This window comes from Kwoniella newhampshirensis (genome assembly GCF_039105145.1).
Source record: "Kwoniella newhampshirensis strain CBS 13917 chromosome 10 map unlocalized Ctg14, whole genome shotgun sequence".
Classification (NCBI taxonomy): domain Eukaryota; kingdom Fungi; phylum Basidiomycota; class Tremellomycetes; order Tremellales; family Cryptococcaceae; genus Kwoniella; species Kwoniella newhampshirensis.
Genome location: NW_027118344.1, coordinates 227385 through 243360, shown reverse-complemented (window position 1 = coordinate 243360; position 15976 = coordinate 227385). Strand labels below are relative to the sequence as shown.

General features: G+C 51.1%; 8 protein-coding genes across 8 annotated transcripts; 5 read left to right on the top strand and 3 right to left on the bottom strand.

Annotated features, from left to right (window-relative positions):
• Positions 1 to 184: 184 nt before the first annotated feature.
• Positions 185 to 2888, top strand: IAR55_006796 (uncharacterized protein; the record flags this gene model as incomplete). The annotated part of the gene is made up of 7 exons (XM_066949875.1): positions 185 to 209; positions 310 to 348; positions 428 to 468; positions 722 to 909; positions 1012 to 1039; positions 1092 to 1154; positions 1215 to 2888. The coding sequence occupies 7 exons, from the start codon at positions 185 to 187 to the stop codon at positions 2886 to 2888; spliced, it is 2058 nt and encodes a 685-aa protein (XP_066799567.1).
• A 432-nt stretch (positions 2889 to 3320) lies between these two features.
• On the bottom strand, positions 3321 to 4023 carry IAR55_006795 (uncharacterized protein; the record flags this gene model as incomplete). The annotated part of the gene is made up of 3 exons (XM_066949874.1): positions 3321 to 3328; positions 3464 to 3536; positions 3820 to 4023. 3 exons carry the CDS (start codon positions 4021 to 4023, stop codon positions 3321 to 3323), a joined length of 285 nt encoding a protein of 94 aa, XP_066799566.1.
• Positions 4024 to 5601: 1578 nt separating this feature from the next.
• On the top strand, positions 5602 to 6361 carry IAR55_006794 (uncharacterized protein; the record flags this gene model as incomplete). Its single annotated transcript, XM_066949873.1, has 4 exons — positions 5602 to 5625; positions 5830 to 5969; positions 6042 to 6142; positions 6309 to 6361. 4 exons carry the CDS (start codon positions 5602 to 5604, stop codon positions 6359 to 6361), a joined length of 318 nt encoding a protein of 105 aa, XP_066799565.1.
• Positions 6362 to 6693: 332 nt separating this feature from the next.
• On the bottom strand, positions 6694 to 8276 carry IAR55_006793 (uncharacterized protein; the record flags this gene model as incomplete). The annotated part of the gene is made up of 5 exons (XM_066949872.1): positions 6694 to 6754; positions 6831 to 7069; positions 7173 to 7313; positions 7448 to 7993; positions 8052 to 8276. 5 exons carry the CDS (start codon positions 8274 to 8276, stop codon positions 6694 to 6696), a joined length of 1212 nt encoding a protein of 403 aa, XP_066799564.1.
• Positions 8277 to 8636: 360 nt separating this feature from the next.
• Positions 8637 to 9676, top strand: IAR55_006792 (uncharacterized protein; the record flags this gene model as incomplete). The annotated part of the gene is made up of 6 exons (XM_066949871.1): positions 8637 to 8646; positions 8821 to 8903; positions 9047 to 9161; positions 9241 to 9305; positions 9385 to 9464; positions 9574 to 9676. The coding sequence occupies 6 exons, from the start codon at positions 8637 to 8639 to the stop codon at positions 9674 to 9676; spliced, it is 456 nt and encodes a 151-aa protein (XP_066799563.1).
• A 917-nt stretch (positions 9677 to 10593) lies between these two features.
• IAR55_006791 (uncharacterized protein) lies at positions 10594 to 12806 on the top strand (the record flags this gene model as incomplete). Its single annotated transcript, XM_066949870.1, has 2 exons — positions 10594 to 11927; positions 12092 to 12806. The coding sequence occupies 2 exons, from the start codon at positions 10594 to 10596 to the stop codon at positions 12804 to 12806; spliced, it is 2049 nt and encodes a 682-aa protein (XP_066799562.1).
• A 135-nt stretch (positions 12807 to 12941) lies between these two features.
• Positions 12942 to 14454, bottom strand: IAR55_006790 (pyrroline-5-carboxylate reductase; the record flags this gene model as incomplete). Its single annotated transcript, XM_066949869.1, has 7 exons — positions 12942 to 12975; positions 13034 to 13127; positions 13200 to 13271; positions 13372 to 13609; positions 13749 to 13917; positions 14000 to 14327; positions 14430 to 14454. The coding sequence occupies 7 exons, from the start codon at positions 14452 to 14454 to the stop codon at positions 12942 to 12944; spliced, it is 960 nt and encodes a 319-aa protein (XP_066799561.1).
• Positions 14455 to 14830: 376 nt separating this feature from the next.
• IAR55_006789 (uncharacterized protein) lies at positions 14831 to 15836 on the top strand (the record flags this gene model as incomplete). Its single annotated transcript, XM_066949868.1, has 2 exons — positions 14831 to 14884; positions 14970 to 15836. 2 exons carry the CDS (start codon positions 14831 to 14833, stop codon positions 15834 to 15836), a joined length of 921 nt encoding a protein of 306 aa, XP_066799560.1.
• Positions 15837 to 15976: the final 140 nt, after the last annotated feature.

Here is a 15976-nt window from a genome sequence, read left to right as displayed (position 1 = left end):
ACCGCTTCCTCACTCTCTGTCTTTTCAACAACAATCTCGTCTTGGTCATCATCAACGTGCGACATATACAAGGACGTCTTGTATCACCACCGCACACCGACTCGATCACTTTTGGACTGTACAGCATACATAACAAAGGTTCCCACGAAAAATACGGACCCGCACTCGTCCAAACCCACTCAGAATGGGAGTCAACAGTCCCATACCCGGTATGTCCCCTCCCCTCTCCCAACCATCCCTTAGCTTAGATGCATCAACTGTTACACGAAATGCTGATGTTCTAATGAATGGATGTCCCGTGGTTCTTAGTACGGTTACAAGACGAGACCCGTAAAGCCGCCAAGATCCGTACGTCCTTCCTGTTGTGGCCGCCGTCCACACGATGTCGGAAGAGACGACAAGCTTACACTGTGGTTGGTCTGGGCAGTACGAAGTTTTGTCGATGTTAATAACAACGGGCTGGATAAAGTGTGTAGTTTTTCTCCCCCTTATATGTCTCCTTTGCCCGATATCTTTCCACCGGTCCGGATTGATGTCTACATCCAACGACAAGAAACGTCTCTCTCATCTCCCGTTCTCAGTCCGTATCTCACTATCAAATCCACACCAACCAAGCCGAGTCGAAAGACTATCGACAACCCCCCCTCTCTTCACGTCTCCTCGCCCACTCACACTCGCACTCGCACTCGCACTCGCTGAACCCCCTCTTCCCCTTCAACAGGTAGTCCCCCGAACAGTCCTCGAACGAGCCGCCGGCTTCGCCATCTTCACAGTCTTCAAGGCCGGTTTCTTGTTTTCCGCAAGAGCCGGGTCAGGTATCGTCATTGCCAAATTGCAGGATGGGAGCTGGTCACCGCCCAGTGCGATTGGATTGGGAGGATTTGGGTTCGGTGGACAGATGGGCGCGGAGTAAGTGGATTGTTTTCCTCCTCATAGCTCGACAAAAGGGCGGGCATAAACTGGAGAAGAGGGTGTCGCTGTTGACTGTCTGACCTATGATCACCACTGCAGAGTGACAGATTTCTTGATCGTGCTCAATGTGAGTTAAGCTGTCAGTCGCACATCTGGACGATACTGAAAGATCTCTCCAGTCCAAAGCAGCAGTATCTACCTTCATGTCGGCAGGTAGTCTCACACTAGGTGGGAATCTATCAGTAAGCTGCTGCGCTACCATTGAAATGACCATACTTTGCCCTGAGCTTACCTCACATTAGGTCGCCGTCGGTCCCCTTGGTCGAAATGCCGAAGGTTCCGGCTCTGTCAGTTCAACAGGTCAAGTCGCCGCCATGTACTCCTACTCGAAAACCAAAGGTCTTTTCGGAGGCGTGTCCGTCGAAGGCTCTGTCATCGTGGAACGACAGGATGCTAATCGAATAGCTTATGGTGGACAACCCTCCGCTCGCCAGATCCTATCAGGCTCGTTCGAGCCACCAGATTGGACCTTGGGACTGATAGAACAGCTGGACAAAGCCACTGGACTTCCAGGCGGACAGAGGTGGAGGGACAAGGATGAAGAAGGCGAAGGAGGAGGGATGGGCTGGAATGCACCTGGTACTCCTGAAAGGAAGAAGAACGGTGGTGGGTCTGGTGGAGGTGGCTATGTCTTTGGTGAAGGAGTCGGTGGAAGGGGCAACACACCACCTATAGGGGGAAGGAAGAGATCCGGAAGTTTGTTCGGAGGTGCGGCGGCGGAGAAGACGGGATCACCACAACGACCGAGTAGTGCAAGTCGACGGACGAGCAGTTTCAACCCGTTCTCCAATGGTGGAGCTTCCAGTCCCCGTAGAGGGACTATCAGTGCCGGAAACGGACATACCTCAGAGGCATATACGGCTGGTCTGACCTGGGACTCGTCAGGACCGATGGGGTTAGGAATTGGGAACATGCCTCCCACTTCGGCCACTGGGACGAGATCGAGGAGTGGATCGAGCGGCCTGAGAAGAGAAGGCGAAGTCCCGCAGCCGTTTTTGTTCATGGCCGCGAAAAACGCCGAGAAAGACAAGGAGAAGGATTTGCTTGGAGACTGGGACTGGGGAAAAGACCCATTCGGTAAGCCTACGAACGGCAACGGGGCAGGAAACAATGGTCGCGGCAGTATTGGCGAAGAGCAAGATCTGCTAGGAAAGTGGGACACAGACGGTAAAAGTCTTTCGGCATCTTTCGCTCGGTTAGGGACAAATGGCGGTGGGGCTGCTGCTCGAAGCCGGAGTAATTCCAAACCAACGCCATTCAATGACATACGGGAAAACGAATCAAAATATCCATCCTCGGGCACGGACTACACGCCTAGAGAAACACAATCGACATTTGCGGCCATGGACTGGGCAACAAGCATGGATCAGCAGAGGAAATCACCGTCAAAACTGAGCAAAACGAATGGATCAAATAGGGAACGACCATTTCCGTCGTATACATCCGTTGGTTCCCGGAACGAGTTCTCGCCTTTCGACGATGCCCCCGTAGGACGACTTCGATCCGATTCTGGTGGAAGAAAGCCGTTCGAAGACTATGGGGACGAAATCCCCTCGACTCGCAGGCGAAATTCTGGTCTGGGCAGTCCGGGAATCAAGCCTGATATCCGATTGAAAGCGGGATTGGAACAAGAACAGATCAACGATGGATATCCACGTGCGGTCGGACTGTTCGATTTCAAGACTGGAACCAGTGGAGATTTGACCTTCAAGGCGGGTGAGATTGTGGTGATCACTGATAAGGTGGATGATAGTGGAGATTGGTGGAGGGGGAGATTGGGGAGTGATAAGATCGCAGGTCGAGAAGGGATTTTCCCGAGTAGTTACGTGGAGGTCTTGGAGATTCCGAAAGAATTGAGGGGTGGTGTAGGGAGAAGTGATTTGAGAAGGAGAGTGGGAAGGAATGAATTTGATTAAGCTCAGTATTCGGTGGATATACCGGTCGAGGTAGGGGAAGAAGAAGAGGAAGAAGAAAGAAAAGGAGAGGGTGCAGTTTGTATATAAGACCATTTCGATGGTCAATGATGGGCTGGGATGAGGGACACTACGAATGGAAAGGAGAAATCAGACGAAAGAGTTGTACAGCGTGTGCGGATTTCTGGCATAGATGCAGCCTATGATGGACATGACAAGCACAAACTATTTCAGATAAGGATCTGCATGAAAGTTATTAAGTATGATTATGATGTCTTGTCTACGAAGCGTTGAATACAATGAGAATGATATCTTTCAATACAGACGCGGAATAGAAGCTGAGGAGAGGGAGATAAGGTGAGTGTACAACTTTGTAAGCGATCAAGTTGGAGAGCAAGTGCGATCAATGATTCTTGAGATTATTGTCAGAATATCTTACATGACTGTTCATGGAGACGACAAGTCAGTCAGCGGTTTGGTCGAATTTCGAGACGAGACGAAGAGAGAGTATGAGTGCGACAGGAATGTCAAAAGTGAGACGCGGACGGAAGCGACGACATTGGATATCGTTGACTCACCTAGACAGCAACCTTTTTCAGGCGGAGCGAAAGGATCTTCTGTCTTTCCTGATGATCCCCATACGGAAGGAAGCTGCGAAAGTGTGAGGTTGAGCGAGTCAGCCCGGGTGTTCCTTCTTGCTCGAAGCGATGCGATGCCGCCTCCGTGATCTGCCCCCTCGGCTTGAGCGAGCGATTGCGGGGATGCAGGATGGTCACGTTGACGACGAGCACAATCGCTCTTTTCCCCTCCCAACCGTCTTCACGCCTCGACCCCGACCCTCAACCTCATACATATCCATGCAGCCAGCCACCCACCCACACACATACATACACAAAAATGCACGAGAATCATCAAACCCTCGCCCCCGACTCACCATAGGATCCTTGGTCCCCGTACAATACTTTATCAGCCCCAGACTGGCCTCGCTCACCCTCGCCCTCGGTCTCGCGAGATCCTCGCGCAATCGCTGATTGTGTTCTGTCAATCTACGAAGTTTGAGTTCCGCCATGGACTGTTTGTGTGGTCTTGCCAGCTGGGCGGGGATGGGGTGGTGGTGGTGGTTGAGAGAAGATGACATTGTGGGTGTGGGTGGTGGTGCAAGGGTTCCGGACGTTGTTATATGGATGTGACTGTAGGTGACTTGTTGGATAATCTCGATCGAAGACGTGTAGACTATGAAGCCGAGGTCCGTAGGAGACGACGACGACGATGATGATTTATCGTGACACTCGAGACCAAGTGGTCAATGTCCGGATATGGAAGTGGCGGGCGGGCTTTACTTTCGCTTCTATCTCGTCAAAGAGTCAGACCTGCTGAAGCTGTTCCGCGATGCGTGTTTCTCCGATGTTATGACCGGTCAGATGGGCTGTCGAGCAGATGGATAATGAGCGTAATGATCTGATCTGACAACAGAGTTATTGGAGGTAGTACAGAGGAAGAGTGATGGCCGTTCGAGAGGAAAGTGCAATGGGTCAACGTGCGGGTCAAGAGCGCAGGGTGATCAATCGGTAGTCTCTTTCAGGCACACGACCGGAACGGAAATAAATGTGAATAATGATTCCTATTGTTCTTTTTTGTCATTTTGTATTAAATCGGGTTAAATCCCGTTCAGCAAGATAGAACTCGTCGTTCTGCTTTGCCTGTTTCTGTATTGTCTGTTGTCTTTTGTCTTTCTGTTCTTTCACTCGTCGACATGCAGCTCTTACGCCTCTCAAGTACTGACACATATGCGACACACGCTCCGCTCCCCGTCGGATCGGACGCGACGCCCACTGAGTCGACGTCCGTGTCTCCTCGTCATCAATCCTCAACATCTGCGTCTGTATGCTCGTGACGCTGCAGCACTGCGTCCAACATGATACATCTTCTTTTTCCCCATCCCCCGCTCCAGTCTTCGAAACGAACCCCCCTCCAGCGCCGAGTGACCCTCGTGCCCCTGCTATTTTGTCACATCTCCACAAAACAGCGGTAACCCCTGGAGGGGCATACGGACGAAAAACCCGACGACAACGACTGTCGTCGTTGGGATTCTGACTTTGACATAAGCCGGAGATCTCTGTTGATGTCGATCCACTCGTTGAGGGATCCGGCAAATGGGGAGATCTTGACTCGGGTTCAGGACATCTAACATCATCCATCCGTGTCGTGCTATCCTATGCTGTGTTGTGCTTGAGAAAGCAAGTGCGTCTGCCATCTGCCTGCATATGTATCCTGTGTGTTCATCGACATGTTCAACTTGACATGGACGTAGCAGCCGCTCTTGAAAGAAAAGAAAGATCAGGTTATTACACGTGTCAATAAAGACATATGTGCTGCGGTGCACTCGCTCTGCGCAGACGAAAGGAGAAGCCGTGATAACCCTCTTTCCGTTTCTGTTCCGGCGTGCTCGAATCACCTGCAGCTAGCTGGTCAGTGGTGCAAGTGGGGTCTTCCACGGATCGATTCGCCACCCAGAAAACAACGAATTTAGGTTGTAGTAGCAACGGACGATACGTGGTTCATACCAACTTGACATCGCCTCCTTCTCAATCATTACTTTTCATCCTGATCTCGATACAAACGATCGATCATTTCTACACTTTCCAGTCGTACTTGTTGATAAAAGCTTACACTCATACACTCATACAAACACACACATACATACATATCGCGCACAATGAACAAGCCAGCTTATCCGCAGGTGAGCACCGCTAGCTCTGCTTGCCATAATCCTTCCCGCTCCGCTTTCTGGTGAGGGATGATTCACTGACAAAACCCCCCTTGCATCTCTCTTGATTCTGACGATCCTGCCGTCTCTTCACATACACTCTGCCGGACCTGATCCTTAACTTCCCGCAAACCCCTCTTGTCTCTCTCTCTCTTGCGCCCCCTCCCCCCCCTGCAGGCCGAACAAAACGGTCAACAGATGTATCAAGCTTCGGACGGTAAATGGTATCCGACCGCATCCATGCCGCAGAACTGGCCAGGGCCTCAACAAGGCGGCGGCGGTGGATATGGTGGATACGGTCAGCAACAGGGCTACTAGTGAGTGATGAGTGGGGTCGTCGTTTCCTCGTCCTTTGAGCTGATACGTTTGTCATCGATCCTCTCATCCAGCGGTCAACAACAACCAATGTATCCACAATCGCAACCGGTGTACGTGCAACAAAGACCTGCTGGTGCAGGCGCTGGTGCTGCTGCCGGAACAGGTATCTTCGGTAAGTTGTGCAATTGCTGTCCAGTCCATTCTTCATCTGCTACCTGTCGATTCCGGGTATGGCTGGATTATCCTCTTACATTCACCTGTTTATCTATCCCCTCCGCCTCCCTGTCTCTCTATGCTGCATGACAAAATCATCGCTGACGATGCTCTTTCCCCTCTAGCCGCTCTATGTGGTGCTCTTCTCTGTTTCGATCTCGGAGCTTGTCTCTGCTAAACCCCTTCTAGCAGAAAAGGATGACGGCCGGGAAGCGGAGCAGTGGAGATTTACTTGGATAAAGACAGAATCTCATCAAATACAGTCTGTTGTGCAGGTGTCTGATAACAGTCGAATTTATAATTTGTTGTAGCTCAGTGGAACAGAGCTCAGTGGAACATTGAAGGTACATAGGCACAGGTCATGGAGACATATGCACTCTGCGACTGGTGGTCATGTTATACCCTTCAGTTGGTCGGTGTTGATGATGTTATCTATGCATTTGTGATTGTCCTTTGTGATTGTGGGACATTATGGAAGTCGCGAAAGACAGGTGCTGCTACACCCTCTCCTCAACCCATCAACTGCGAGACATCCTCTGGCGGTCTTATCGTTTGTGAAAAAGTTAACAGTCTATTCGACACAAAGCCAAATCAGCATGATGATCAAGACCCTTATCACTTATCAGCGATGAGGAGCACCAACTCACCGCTTGACAGCCTGGATATACTTTCTCGAAACCTCATCGTTCAACACGTGCGCGATATTATCCTGACCGATCTTCTCTCTGGCCGACCTCTCGTGGATACCGACCGAAGTGACACCGATTGGCCAAGCTGCATTTCCGATAGACAGTCGGAGATACGCATCATTGGCTCGTTGGTATGAACGGGATTGCATGTGGTGGACAATCTCAGCGAGCATACGAACGACATCCGGCGTGAGTTCCTGCAGGCAAGAAAGAGCGCAATCGAACACGAGTCAGCTTGACGATACGAAACAGGTTGAATGTGGTATCTGTGTCAGCGCTTGGAGCGAGAGTTGCACTCACTCTGGATCGTAATGATCTGAAGAGAGGTTTCAGATTCTGCGCCGACTGCACTTGTAAGGTAGCAGCGACCTTGCCCTGTGTCGATCGTTTGATCTCCTCGGGTCGGTTGTCCATCCATTCTTCCCATTCTTTGACGACGTTCTGGGGTAAAGATCGAGTTAGCACCAATGGAAAGTGGAAAAGCGGCGGCGTACGGAAGATAGGGAGTGAATGGGCAGGACGACGTAGAGGTGTGGTATGAATTGAGATGGTCCCGGAAGACCTTTCGGACTCACCTTCAATGCATAGTAGATCAAGGGATACAGCTTGTTAGGATCGGTCTTGATCAATCCAAGATCCAAGACGCCCAGATCCGCTCCTCTTCTCTTCTTCTCCTCTGCATTCGCTGCTTCCTTCCCATCCTGATCACTCAGACGACCCGGCGTCCCCCCTTCCTCCTTCTCCTTCTCTTTCACTCTCTCCTCCGCAAGTCTATGCAATTCCCTCGCTTTCTTCTCCACCTCCTTCTTGTCCAACCCACTCTCCATCTCCTCCAGAGCCCTCTTGAAATCGTTCCTCCCGTGCGCGCCTGATCTCTCACCCCTCTCCTCCAACAGCTCCAGAGCACGTAATCGTAATCGCCTGTCTTTATCGGATTCACCGAACAATCGGATAGGCTGCCCCTTGGATCTCAGTCGACGTACACATTCTTCGGGGGAGATGTTGAACGCTTCTCTCTCGCCTGTGGGGATGGACGACGGTTCCGGCGTGCCTCTTGCGGACGTTGACGGTGTAGGTGATGCAGCTAGTCGGGACAAGGAAGCATTTCGAGCCTGTTCCGCCTGAACAGTACATTCATTGTCAGTGAATCGAAACAATGAAGGAAGACGAAAGACACACCTCCTTACGCATCTTCCCCGCCCTATCTCTCTCCTCTTTCAATCTCTCCTTCTGCTTAGCCTCCTCGACCTTCTTCCTCCTCTCCTCCTCTTCTCTCGCACGCTCCACATCCGCTCGACGCATGTATTTCTTCGGCGCAGCGCCGCTGCCGGACGCACCATCTCCTTCACCTGGAAGCTCGAGGGCTTTTCGTTTTGCAGAGATCTCAGCTAAGAGGCCGTCCATCGCTGCGGATCTCACTCGTGTCGAGTCGAGCACGTATGTGTATGATCAGTACACTGTACTACTGTTGCAGATAGAGGGAAAGAATCGTCACCGTATGTCAATGAATTCTGCAAGGACTGAGGTGAGTTGCTTTGGTGGCAATTGTGACATCAGGAATTACCGCTCTGGGAAGATTACACTAAAACCTCGTCGTCGGTGCGTCACTACTGCTGCTGCTGCTGCTCTTGCTTGCTGTTTGCTGTTCATTCATTCGTTGATTCCAGCTCATCCTCTATCGTCATCTCTTTAATCAACCCTCTTCGCCTCGTCACAATCGACTCCCTCCTCTTGCCGCGACACTCTCACTGACGCAGCTACAACATGGCAAAAGGTGAGTCGATCAGCATGTCTTTTCTTCGCCTACTTGCATCAGTCATCCCGACTGGGTCGCACGAGCAAAAGCCCGTTCAGTGACAGCTACCCAACGAGCGTGCTTTCTCGTCCTCAGCGACAGTTGCATATCATGTGGTCGAGGTCACATTGTGCTGATCACATACATGCTTAGTCCCTAGGAGTTTCCGACTGCTCTCAGAGCTCGAACATGGTGAGAAAGGTATCGGAGACGGATCGTGCAGTTATGGTCTGAAGGTGAGTTGCTCGGATCTAGCCTTTATCCTTGGACCTCGAATGGGGATTGGAAGCAGCAGCATTCCATTTCACATGCGATATGCTTTCTCCTCCAGTCGACTACGCTGTCATATCCCGAAAGCCATGACTGACAACTCCCATAGGACAGCGACGATATCGCCATGTACGAATGGAACGGCACGATTCTCGGTCCTCCTCATTCGGCCTATGAGAACAGAATCTTCAGCTTGAGCATTTACTGTGGTGACAATTATCCTGGTGAGTGCTCTTCTCACCTCACTCAGTCAACATTCCCGGATTTTTAAATGAACACTGAAGTATCTGTTTCTCTCCACAGATGCTCCTCCTCTGGTCAAGTTCGAGTCCAAGATCAACCTTCCTTGCGTGGACCAGCGTGGCCTGGTGAGCCTACCTTTCGCGGCTGAGATAGCATCTGCCAAGCACAGCTATGACTCGATACTGATCTGGGGTAATTGTCCAGGTCGATTTCTCCCGCATCCCTTCCATCTCAGCTTGGCGACGAGACTTTACGCTCGAGACTGTCCTCGTGGAGTTGAGACGGTGAGCGCCATCGTCTCGGCAGCCGTCACTAACCCATGGTCGAATTATCGTTGTTATCTTGCGGACATAGGCCTTCTCATGCAATAGCTGACAATCATTGTTTCTGCAGTGACATGGCTTCCCCTGCCAATCGCAAAACCGCTCAACCCCCAGAAGGCACCGATTTCCCTCCCTCCGACCTCCAAACCCTCGCCAAGCAACGAAAGGCATAAACGCGACACACTCATCCCTTCCATAGTGGCGATACCCTTTGATGACGAACGGTGATGGGAAGTAGGCATTCATGATTTTCTGGATGGAACTTCAGGGAATTAGAGGGCAGTCATATAACCCGAAGCAACATACGATGACCGATTATGCAGTTCTTAGCATGTCAAACGGGTCCCTCCTCTTTGTTGCGTGGCAAGGCAGGGAGAAGGAAGAAGGGAGAAGCCACAAAATGCAAGGAATGAGGTGGCGGTGTAGCGTGGCGTGTAGTGCACAGCGTCAAAAGTGAAGGAGATGAGAGTCGTTCACGCATTGCCGACGTCGTCCTTCGTCATACCGATGCATCGCTAACACGCAGGGCGAACAACTCGGAAGAAGCGAAAGTGAGTGAATTTCGCGAGGTAAAGTCAGCGTGGACTTGCGAAGACATGAAACAAGGGGTGAGTCGAACGCTCTCTTCGTTCTTCATTGTCGATTGAGTTGACCATTCCTTCTCGTAGTTTCACTTTCACCTTTCCTCTCTCGCACACGTCCTTTGTCCGCCCCCATCATCTCGGTGCAATCCGTTACGGAGCTGTATTGCTGTGCAATCCCAATGCAATGACAGCAAGGGAACAGAAGGGCCTTTGATGAGGGATCGATGGACTGGTCTAGAACATCAATCCAAGTCTTTGACCCGAGATCAAGATGTAGTTGTTATACTGACCGATCACATCTACGCTTTTTACTCATCTCTCCTTTCTCAACTACTCACTCCTCTTTCTACACGTATTCCTATTCCCACTTCAGACGGGCATAGCAGAGCTATAGCAGAATCACCCAAGTCACAGCCGGTCTATTTCACTCAACTTTCCACACTGATCCTGACGTACCACCACTCTCCTCTCCTCAGTACAGTATATCATTCTCCGCTGCCTGGACGATGACGACAATCGCCTTTCCGCCTCTCGGGAACGTGTATACGAAACCACCCAAATCACCCAAATCTCCCAAACGATTCTTCACATTCACGACCCATAGTCACTCCACCGCTTCCACGCCGCCTGTCCCTCCTTTGCCCAGTCAAACACACACGCCCTCATCATCTTACTCGTCAATGTCGTCTGGCCCGCTCCATCCTTATGCTTATCCGACCGGAGGAGGGGGGTTTAGCGGAGCGATGGTGGTGAAAACACCACAAGATGGTTGGGAAGATATGAAGAGTTTACCGGGTGCTGGTGCTTCGGAAACCAAACCTCCTTTGAATATTCCCCCAACTCCAAACAGCTCACCTCCGAACTCGAAACCGAATATCGTCAAACGAAGTACGAGTGCGAAAGAAAAACTGAGATCTACCACGCATACGCACACCTCATCGTTCAAAGGATATAGCACGCCGAACAAATCAGTCAGTCATGGAGAATTGCGTTTAGGAGCAGTGACAGGGATAGATGTCGATGCTGGACAATGGGCAAGGGAGAGAGAGAAAGAGATCGCAGCGGCCTCGGCCAGCGCTACACTTACTCGCGCATCGGCTCTTCCTTTTATTCCGGCATTGGATAGTTTCTCTCCATCGGGATCATCATCGTTCTCTTTTTCCGAACTGAACTCAGCTTCGAGATCCGGAACCGACAATTCTCCCCGTCACGGTCGATCATCACGTCAATCACCGATCTCCCCAATCTCTTGTTATTCCACCGCTCCAACCGCTATCTACCCTCATGACCCTGCATCTTTCCCCTTGACACCGCCTAGGACCGAGCATGACAAACGACCTCCGATCCCAACCCGTCGGTCAACAGTCAAACCCCCTCCTCCTCCACCTGCGTTCCCACCTCCGTCTTGTCATCTACCACCCACCTCATTTCAACCCACGATCCTCTCGCTAAACCTCAGACCACTCCCCCCTCCAATGTTTTCCGATGCACACGTCAGACCAAATCACTCTGGGCAGACTGACATTGGGCACGGAGAGGGTAGTGAGATTCTACTGATATTGCAATTTGCGTATTCTCTCGATTCCCAGCCGAACAACGAGAACGTGGTCATTCCCATCAAGGTTCTTGAAAGGGGAGGCGAGAGTAAACTTCTGACTTGGGTAGATCAGCAGTTGGAAGGTGGCCGCAAGGGGGCACATGAACAGTTGGGTGGAGCAGAAGCAGGGGAGCGAGAAAGGGGAGGAGTAGCGGCGGTACCTGATATGACTGATGGGGAAAGCGATGACGACGAGAGTGAGTTGTTGAGTGGGGACGATTATGGCTTGGAAGAATTATTACGGTGAGTGCGCGCCGGTCAGCGCTTTATCTCCACACGCATGCCATACATTGGTGTCTGTCCTTCAGTTCGTGTCTCCAACATAGACTTATCTACCCATCGAAGATGATCGAATTGTGTAGGACGCGTGGCTGACCAGAGGAGTTCCGGTCTCTCCCTTCCAACAGTGACGAATATCTCAAATCGATATTCATCACCTCTGGCCTCGAATCCGAGTCTGGACATGACCCTGACGACCCACCGATCCCTTCTACATCTCCGCAAACTCAATCACATTCACGAACGCAATTCTCGCACCTTCCCACATCGCCGTCCGATCACCGACCGACGAGAACTCGATATCAATATCAATATCAATATCAATATCAATATCAATATCAATCGATAGATAGATATGGACGAAAACGCGCCCAAACTCGTAATCAATATACTCAACTACTCAACAAATTCCCCACTCCAACCTCTGCGTACATGACCAATCCCAATCTTCCCTTCTTCCCCACTCTCAACCAGACAAGAACCATACCACCACTGAATATCCGTCGTAATGTCCATCCGCTCAAAGTCAACTCAACAGTTGCCGCTGCCGCTGAACCATTTCCACCTCCACTTCCGTCTGTACGTGGTCGAGAAGTTGTGGAGATGAGGATATATCTTCCTCGCGAAGCGGGGGTGTATCATCAGATTGTGCACAGACTGACCATGGGTCGATGGGCTAAGATGAGTAAGGAGTTGAGTAAGCGGGTGGAGGATGAGTTGGAGTGGTTGGACATGAAAGAGTTCCGGGAGGAAGTTAGATGGAACGTGCTGGAGATGGGGGTTCAAAGAGTCGCCAGGAGACAGAAGAGTATGGTGTATAAAGGTGGTCAAGGGTATATCTGATCGACACAACATTGGCAGTGAAAACGCCTGTGTACACAGTATACATATGTTTTCAGTTGGATGTTTGATATGTGCGTAGCGTATACTACTGAGATCTTCTCGCCTTCGCCTTGAATCGGTAGTGAGACAACCGAATCACTTCTTCGGATCTTGACCCAGGCCAGCAGCGCTGAGTTTAATCCATTATCAGCCTAGGTGACATGAAAGAACAGTAGGATATCACTCACTGGTTCGTCGCGACTTGAATAGCACGAGCCATCGTCGATCTCACTCTTCCATCTTCCAACGTCAGCAGACCAGCGATAGTACATCCTCCCGGGGCTGAGTGAATGTAGCATCAATATCATTTATGGCGCTCGCTGAGCCAAATCCATTTCAGCTGAAACGACTTACTCGTCACGCTGTCTTTAAGTTGAGCAGGATGAAGACCACCATACAACGCCATTCTTCCAGTTCCTTGCATAGCTTAATCGAACCTCGTAATCAGCTACTGCAAGTCCCCTTGACATCCTTTTCTCAGAAAGGGAAAGAGAGGAAGAAGGAGCGAGATCCGAAGACAACCCACTCTGAGCAGCCAATTCCAATGCTTCAGCTCTAGGCAAACCCATCATCACACCTCCATCCACCATCGCCTCCAGCACCAAGGCGACGAAAGCGGGTCCGGAACCGGCCAGAGCTGTCGAGGCGTCGAAATGCTTTTCGTCGAGGAAACGACATCTGCCGCAGGATGTGAAGATGTTCAGGATGAGGGTCCGAGAGAGCGGATCAGAGATCGGCGTCACGACCGTCATGCCTTCTTGGATCTGAGGAAAGCATGTATCAGCATGTGCAAAGCACCGAACAGTCGATACCAAACATCCGGAAGAAGCAGCGAAGATAGCGGTGAACAATGTCGCAGGGCGCAGGCTACCAGCGAATAGTCCAACGAGACAAATGACCCACCTTGCAATTGGTATTAGGCATGGCTCGGACGACGTTTGCGCTCGCCGGAACCCAGCCTTGCAATTGAGAGATGGTGACACCGGCACAGATGGAGATGACGAGTTTGCCGTCAAGAGCTTCGGACATGCCTTCTTCCAGAAGGATAGATCTAGCAATTTGAGGCTTTGAGCTGCGGTAAAAGAAAGTTGGTCATGGTCAGCTCAGTTTCACGGTCTCCAGAGACATCTCAGACGAAACACACGAGTACTCACCAAACAAGAATCACATCTGCCTCTTTGACCGTCCTAACGTTGCCCTCACCCGCTCTCACCTCCACTTGAGCTCCCAGACTCCCCATGGTCGAGAACGTCTTCCTCAACTTCCTTCCCGTCTCTTCCCGACCGACCGTCGCGATGAACTTGCTAGGCAACGATTCTTCCGGCGCGTCCAGGAACTGACTGGCTGTAGGAGTTGAGATACCCGACGGAGGCTCGATCTTCCCGTCTCCGTTGGGCGACTGGTCGAGGGGCCGTTGAGATAGACGTGATTCGAGAGAGGTCAGGACACCAGAGAGGATGGCTATCCCCATGGTTCCGCAGCCTGCAGGTCCGAGTGTCGTGTCATTGGGAAAGTGATGAGAATGCCGGAGAGGGGATGTTGTCAGCTTAGCGCCGATATGACAAGTCAAGTCAGATAACATACCCAAAACAGCCAATGTGTAACCCATTGTAGATGGTATATATTTTGCTGTAGATGACGGACGGGTCGATTGAGGTTGCTGAGAGATGCAAACAGGTCCATGAGCATGCATGGAGTGTTCGATGTTCGACGGTATGTCACCTTTCACTCACTTTTGCCCCTAGTCTCTTGTCAACGGAATCAAGACAGCCAAACGATCAATGACATTCACAACAAGAGAGAACGGCCTTCACGACGGATGTTGAAACGAGTCGAAGTGAAAACAACAGGAGCATTCGGCTCTCAAAAGGAAGAAAAAAAAAGAGTTGGTGACTTTGTTCGTGCATTTCGATCAACAGATCAGTATCGTTTCTCACTCTTCATCATAGGATTCCGATTGCGGTATCACCTTGGCGCTGTACAAAATGGCCTCGACATCTGTAGGGCCGCCGTCCCGCTCGGACATGGCGAACGACTCGGTGGGTCTGCTCGTCATTACGAACCAAGCTTGAATCGGTGCAGGACGCTGAGATATATCTGTTCCAGCTCGCCTCCACTTCCGAGTACCCACCCATCCAACCTGGAGCATCACTCATGCTCGCGTTGCGACTACAAGACCGACCTATCCTCCTTATCGGTGGAGGAGTGGTGGCTTCCCAACGTCTCTACTTCCTTCTCGAATCCGGTGCTCACATAACGCTCGTCTCACCATCACCTCTCGAACCCTCGATCGCTCATCGGATATCTGACCCGTCGACCTCATCCCAGATCAAATGGCACGAAAGACCTTATCTCGGGCGGACCGACCCCATCAAAGTATCCGACTTTGACCTGGTCATGACTGCGATCGACGATAATCCTCTTTCGGCACAAGTGTGCGAGATGTGCAGAGAAGAAAGGGTCATGGTGAACGTGGCGGATATACCACCTCAGTGCGATTTCTATTTCGGAGCTCAGATACGTCAAGGTCCGTTACAAATCATGATCTCCACAGGGGGTTTGGGGCCAAGAGCAAGCGCCATGATCAGAGATATCATACGGAAGGCTTTGCCGGAGAATATAGAAGAGTCTGTCAAGGGGATAGGTTCGTTGAGATCCGATCTGAGAAAGAGAGCGCCGGGCGTAGGAGGAGAAAGAGGTCAACAGAGAATGGATTGGATGAAAGATCTTTGTGATCTGTGGGGATTGGAGCAGATGACAAGATTCAACGACGAAGAGACGAGGAGATTCGTATTGGACCAAGGCTGGGACAACGGAAAGATGGTATCGCCTACAGAGGTGAAAGGAAAAGTGCAGAAGGTCGGACAGTTCTGGGAACAAGTCAAGCAGTTCGGCCATACACAACTGGCAGCTGGAGTGAGCGGTTTTGGGGCGGGTTTGGCTGTAGCGACAGTGGCAACGATCTATCTGACGAGGAACGCCGCGAGATGATCCAGTATGTATCCGACTGTATATTCTATCAAGGGGTCCGTCACAACAAGACCAATTAGAATCTTATGTTTGACACTGACCGCGCTGTGTCAAACATTCCATTGGCACTGTTGTGTACCCGATTGCATACCTAGCATCTG